Source organism: Microtus ochrogaster, chromosome 8, assembly GCF_000317375.1.
Source record: "Microtus ochrogaster isolate Prairie Vole_2 chromosome 8, MicOch1.0, whole genome shotgun sequence".
Lineage (NCBI taxonomy): Eukaryota > Metazoa > Chordata > Mammalia > Rodentia > Cricetidae > Microtus > Microtus ochrogaster.
Window position 1 is genome coordinate 37,056,262 of NC_022015.1, and position 6,927 is coordinate 37,063,188.

Sequence of the window (6,927 nt, forward strand, 5' to 3'; positions counted from 1 at the left end):
AGAGAGAGAGAGAGACAGAGAGCGAAAGCTGTTTCACTTTATGTGGCTACTGTCCACCACAGCATTTGTGTGGTGCCAAGCGCCAGGAGCTGTGTTCTTTCAGTTCCCAAATAACTGCAGTTGGCTCTCCTAGTCCAAAGCTGCCAAAGCCAGGTAGACACGAAGTACTCCACTGTACTGTACTGTACTGTACTGTACTGTACGGGGACACCTGGGAGCAGCTCTCTACTCACCAGCAGGAGGCTCTAGCAGGAGTAAGTCCTGACTGTGGCAGAGTCCAGCCTCTGTGCTCCGGACACACTACCTGTCTCCACAGGCAAGGGAGGAAGCGTGCAAACACAGCGTGCAGTTAGTGTTAAACATCACACAAGGGGACAAAAAAGACATTACACACCTGACAAGACTTCCCAAGTGATAGGAAGACAGTCTGCTCTGGGGAAGGAGCCAGTCAAGAATACCAGGGTGGCCCAGAAGCTCCCTCTGAAGGCCCAGGAACTGGTGGCTAACTCAGAAACAGCAACGGGCAAGCAACACAAACACAACTTAGGGTGTCCATGTACATGAGTGACAATTACAAAAGAGGCTACCATGTTTCTCTTGAGATTGTACTACAGGTCTTCTGCCCGAATACTGTACTTCCAAGAACACAGAGGTAGGAAGGGCTGAGGCTACACTCGTAAGGCAAAGGGCTCCATGAAAGAGCAGGATGGCCAGGACAGCAGTTTCTCTTAGGACACCAATGGCCAGACTCAGTTTCCATCAGAAACCGCTGAACTGCTGGCTACCATTTAATAAAAAGCCCGGATGGCTTATGAGATAGGATGGGTCTATGCACAAAGAGCTGGCTATTCTCATAGCCACACTCTAGGAGCCACTGCAGATGGCTCAAGTGGAAGGTTTGCCTGCCATGTACACCGTGTCTCACCTTTCCTCCTTAGAAGCCCTCAGCACAGCTGGTGCTCAGCAGATGCCCTCTCACAAGTGAGAGTAGGGAAAGCCACGCCCACACCCTAGACTCCTACTCCTCTTTCCAGGCTGCTTTCTCTCTAAGCTCCTATTCTTAGAGCATGAGTGCTTGACCAAGAGGTATGGTTCAGAACAAGGAAAACCTGTATACAACCATTTAGTCTCAGGCTGGCAAACCAGGCTCACACTGGCTCTCAAGAAATTGCTGTGAGCAGAAAAAACTTGACCCTCCCCTGGAAGCACAATACTGAACCACAGCCAAACTAGCCAGAGCTTTCTACATCATGCACTTTCCAGCCAGCCTAGTGAAGCGTAGCTCATGTGCCCGTCTCTGGTTTGTGCAATCAGAACAAAAATCCCAGTAGACCAGCAACTAACCCACCACCTGCATCAGCAAGAAGCTGTCTGCCTGCTAGGGCTCAGGTTTAGCTGCTTCAAGAACATGGCTGTCCATTATCAAAACTTCCTCAGGAACACATAGCTCAGCCAGAAGGCTGCTCAAGAACACACCTGCTCAAGGTCATGTGCCTCCTAGCAGCAAGGTCAAACCTCATCTGACTTCTGTCACATGTCAGAAGCTTTGGGTTGTCCACCATTTCTGACTGAACACCAGTAGGCCCACCTAGCTCCAAACTGTCTTCTCTGTCCTATAACAGGGATATATGTGACTGACAAATAGCAGAAAGGGAGGGAAACTGTATTATTTACAATTTACTTGGCCAGGTGTTGTGGCTTATGCTTATGATTCCATGATTCACGAAGTTAAGCGGGAGGCTTACTGTGATCTGAAGACAACCTAGGCTACTAAAGACAGAGCCTGTCTCAGGCTCTGTGGTTTCAGCACTGTGACTACAGCAAGTGCACCTGTGCTGCCTGTCGAGTCTGATCTCACAGTATGGGCTCTACCCCGGCCCCAAAACAGACAGTACTAAGCCTTATGGAAAACAGCCTAAGATTCAATCAGATGAGGATTTATTTATCTTAGTTTCTGTTACTTTGGTTAATCTTGAGGAACCAATGTTAGGGTTAGCTGAACAACAAATACACCTGAGCATGCAGCGTCACTCCAATGCCCCAGGTGCAGCCAGGGCTCACACTCTCCACACGTGGTGGTTGCAGGGCCTACCACATACCGTCCATTTGAACCTTCTTTGGCTGCATAGAGGGAGATGACATAGAGGAGGTGACCCGGAAGTTGGCAGGCAATGTCTCTGCAGAGCCAGAGGCCAGGCCACGAATGTCCTTTGGTCGGAACTTCTTCCTCCATGAAGGTGCTCTCCTGAAGCTTTTGTCATCGTCCTGGCAAACCAAGGAGACATATGCCAACTAACAATAAAAGTGGCACCCAGCCAGACCTGTGCTCTTCAGAGTCTGCTGGATCACGGGGCTCTGGCTTATGTGTAGCTAACCTTCATGTTGACAGCACAACTGCCTGCCTAGTTCCAGATCTGCAGCAGAAAAGGACTGTGGAGATGCTCCTCTGGCCACAGTTGGAGAACTGAGGCCAGTCCTGGGCTGTGGCCCTTCTCACCCCACACTTGTCACACAAAAACCACCTCACAAACGGGATACACAGACTACAGACTACAACATGGCCAACAAGGCCTCTTCAAAATAGCTTCTGTTCTCTTTATCAAATTAGAGATTCTTTTTCAAGGTTCAATGACAATCCTTACAATGTGATGTCATGGGTTTCAAGAGGAAAAAAATAACAGTTTTGAGCAAACACATTTCTGAGACACATCTTTCCTCAAAGCACAGAGGCTCTGGGCTGAGGCAGAATGACCAGTTCTTCCCAGAACACAAGATAGACACTGTCTTGAGGCTTCGTCCAGTTTTATGACTTGACAACCATTTGTGAGACATCAAAAACCAACAACAAGCCAGGCATATTGGGTATACATGCGACCCCAGCTCTTAGAAAGCTAAGGCACAATGCTCCAAGTTCAAGGCCACCTTGAACTACAAGGCAAGATTCTTTCTCAAAACAAACAAAACCGTAAAAAAGAAAAAAAGTTTTATTAAAACTATTCTGGCTGGGTGGTGGTGGTGCAAGCCTTTAATTCTAACACTCTGGAGGCAGAGGTAGGCAAGATCTCCACAAGTTTGAGGATATTGAGGGTTACACAGAAAAACCCTGTCTTGAAAAACTAAAAAAACAAAACAAAAAAATCCATTCTTTTCTGGGTTGGGCATGCCCAATGGTAGACAGTGTCAATGCACTTAGCTCTCTCAAGAGTGTGTGTGTGTGTGTGTGTGTGTGTGTATTCCCCCCCCCAAATATGGGTCCACACTCCTTAAGCAGCTTTTCCACATGGTTCTAAATATGATGATGAAACGGGGCGCACTCCATGCACACGAGGGTTGGGGTTTGGTGTTAGATGGCCAGAAAACAAAGTAGAAAATAAAAACATCAGATTGAGTACTCACCTCATCAAACCTCCGATCAGTCCCTGTGACCAAAAGGTTGTTAAACTCTCTTTCCAAGACAGCTCGAGCCTGAAACAATGAAAGAGCCAACAAAGCCTTCATCAATTACTAGGAAGCACGCTGGCATATTCCACTGCTGGGGACATTCTGACACACAATTGCATCTAATCTGTGGGCAGACTGGAGGGGAAGTCATTGGAAGTTGTAGGCAGAGGCTGCTCATTCGTTCCTGGCCACCCAGACCCAAAATAATTACACAGAAAACATTAATTGCAATAATGCTTGGCCAATAGCTTAAGCCTATTTCTACCTAGCTCTTACATCTTAAATTAGCCCATTTTTATTATTTTACATTTTACCACAAGGCTCGTGGTTTACTGGTACCAGTGCATGGGCATGGCAGCTACATGGCATCTCTTTGACTTCACCTACTCTCTCCTCCTCTATCTGGATAAATACTTTGCATTGGTATGGATCTTGGTTTACTGATACAAATTTAAGGCATATATATATATATTTCTGCTCTTAATTAAGGTATTGTTTGTGCAGCTCATTTAAAACGCAATGTATAATTAAAAATTATAGGTTAATAGATAATCATCTATAATAGTCAAGTTTGTAGTCATGTTAAGTCTTCTAGATAGATATATAGAGATATATTTCAATTAGGTATTCTTCAAACCTTTCAGAATATGGCATTTAAAATGTTTAAAAAACTTGGGATTTTTCAGGACAATAAGGCACAGTTGCTCTTGATAGCACCAATCTATTTCAAGAGGAGGATAGACATCAAAGAGGCTCCTTATGGAGTTTGCTAGCCATTTGGGCAAAAAAGTGCTCTGGCCTGGACTTCTTGATGTTATGCTGTATGAACTGGACATGCAGGACCCACCAAAAAAAAAAAAAAGACTGCTAAAATTGCCTAAAAAAAGTGAGACTGTCCTTCAGGGTTCTTGCTTCAAGAAAAGGATCTGCCAGATATTCTATGGGACAGACACAAAATTAACTGACAAGGAGCAAAACAGTCTTTCAAATTTCCTACTTCATGGAAAAATCTGGCGGATACTATGGGCCTGTAGGCTGAAGATGGATGCCCCAATGTTACAAAAGAACTTTAGGTGACTGTCCAGGTGGTGAAATGTCTCTGTCAATTCTAGAGTTTTTAAAGCTGCTTACAAGCCAGGCGGTGGTGGCACACACCTTTAATCCCAGCACTTGGGAGGCAGAGGTAGGCGGATCTCTTTGAGTTCGAGGCCAGCCTGGTCTACAAGAGCCAGTTCCAGGACAGCCGCAAAGCTACAGAGAAACCCTGTCTCAAAAAACAAAAAAAAAAAAAAAAGATAAAGTTGTTTACAATGCTCTTCTTGTTAACTTACATAATATATCCATCTGGGGTCTTTGAAGAGTTAAAAATAGTTATACTTTTCCTTAGTTATGATAAAAGATAGATTAAATATAAAACTTTAAACTCACAAAGATAGGACAGATGATTATTTTCCTTAATTTGCCAAATGTAAGTGGACTAAATATTATAACTATAATTCTTACCTGATTGCTGTTTTGTTTTATGTAATCTATGTTCAAGTTAAAACCTTCCTTTTTAGTTAGGCAGAAAAGGAGAGGCAATGTGGGATTCCCCTCTCTATGTTGTAAATACCATTGGTAAGATAGGGTAAGGCGGGAATTCCAAGCAGACAGAGGAGAAAGTAAGTGGAATCAAAGACATGTCATGTAGCTGCCAGAGGAGAGAGATGCCTGGGCGCCAGGACAATTAAAATATAAAATAATAGAAATGAGTTAATTTAAGATGTAAGAGTTAGCTAGAAATATACTTAAGCTATTGGCCACACAGTATTATAATTAATATGTCTTCTGCATGATTATTTCGGGTCTGGGTGGTCAGAAAACGAACGAGCAGCCTCTGCTAACAGTAAGTGCTATGCTGATGGCTAGGAGTAGGCGCCAAAGTTGGTGTTGTGTGGAGGAACAGAAATTCCACGTTTTCAAATTTGGTCATGAAGCAAAGAGAATTACATAAAACAACTACCACAGAAGTAAAAATAATAAAGCTTTCATGTGGTACGCTTAAAAAAATTAAAAAAAAAACAAAAAGTAAATACATGTGTGTGAGCCCCACTCTTATGAATGGCAGCTCTCCTCATTTTACTCCAAAATCCCTCAGGCTTGAAACAGAAACCATGCAGATGAGAGTAGAAGGCTAAGCTAAGCCTCTGTTGACTCTGGACATTCCCTAACAAGCTATAAAAATCCCTTCACTATCCATCCAATGTTAGGCTTTCCCTGAACTCAAGGAGACAAGTGAGCATGTGCAAACACGGCTTCTGGAACATTGTGGCAGGGTACAGGCCTGACAGCTCTAGGGTCACCTGCGTATTCTGCGTTGGAATCTGTAACAACAGTGCCAGGGCACCAAAATCGAAAGTCTCATCCAGGGCTAGAAGTGCTCCGTGAACACCGCTCTCGATCAGATTGTTGGCATACTCTTTAAGGCCAATCGACAGGATCCAGCGAATCACCCGGTCATTGCTCCAAACAAGAACATCTGCAAGAGAATAAAGCAAGTGTATGATAGCCTCGGAATACTATGCTTACCACACCCTGCAGCACAGGAGAAAGGTTCCTGCTACAAATCCTGACCTTGTGCTCCTGAAACAGACCCAAGTCAGATCGAGCATCACAGACACCACAGCTCTCACAAAGGAATCCTATCCACATCACCCTAAGAACCCACCGGAGGAACTGCTCCAGGGAAGCCAGGAAAAGGACAGACAGATCTCACTGCACTTCCAGGAACAGAATAAGATGACAGCCTACAAACCCAAGTACCAAAGCAGATTTTTCCCTAATTAAGAAAATGCCCTTCAGGTTTGCCAACAGCTGGATCTTACGGAAACATTTTCTCAATTGAGGATCCCTTCTCTCCAGTGCCTCTAGATTGTGTCAAGATGACAGAACTAGCCAGCATATGATACAAATATCTTCAATGTTTTTCCCAAAATTTCTTAAGACAGAGTCTCACTATGATGCCTCAGTTGGCTTTGAACTAACTTGGTCCTTATGTCTTAGCTTCCTGAATGTTAGGGGGTCACAAATATAATCACCAAGCCTCGTACTCATCACAGAGAAACTGAAAGACATTATCCAGCACAGAAGCGCTGGAGGTCACACTTTGTGATAAGTACAGTACTCCACTAGTAATAATGGAGACCTAAAAATAGACAGTCTAAAAATATGCCCAAGCATTTCCAAAGACAGTTCCTGTCAAGTGTAGAAAGACAGAGGACCACTGAAAACAGTGCAGCAGACTTGACATTTTATCCCTAGGTGCTGCTCTGGAAAAAAAGAGGTCAATCCCAGGATTTATGGTAAGTCGTCTGAACAAACTACCCTTCAAATGTGCCATCTCAGACAGTTTGCTCCTGTTTTTCTCTTTATTTTAAACATGCCATAGTTCAAGTACAGGCCCTCTAACATGTGAGACACTAGGGAAAGGCTATACACTGAGCTATA

The 6,927-nt window shown here is 44.1% G+C and overlaps 1 protein-coding gene across 9 annotated transcripts in view; it reads right to left on the bottom strand.

Moving 5' to 3' along the window:
* Ppfia1 (PTPRF interacting protein alpha 1) overlaps positions 1 to 6,927 on the bottom strand; it is an 85,321-nt gene that overhangs the window by 2,280 nt on the left and 76,114 nt on the right. For 7 of the 9 annotated variants that reach the window (XM_013347919.1, XM_005351601.3, XM_026781205.1 and 4 more), the window contains 4 exons: positions 5,784 to 5,959; positions 3,397 to 3,465; positions 2,100 to 2,265; positions 234 to 304 (listed from right to left, as the gene is read on the bottom strand). In XM_013347919.1, coding sequence (XP_013203373.1) covers positions 246 to 304; positions 2,100 to 2,265; positions 3,397 to 3,465; positions 5,784 to 5,959 — 470 coding nt within the window. In that variant the 3' untranslated portion in view covers positions 234 to 245. The remainder of the gene's footprint in view (positions 1 to 233; positions 305 to 2,099; positions 2,266 to 3,396; positions 3,466 to 5,783; positions 5,960 to 6,927) is intronic. The other 2 variants (XM_005351602.1, XM_026781206.1) reach the window with 1 other exon arrangement.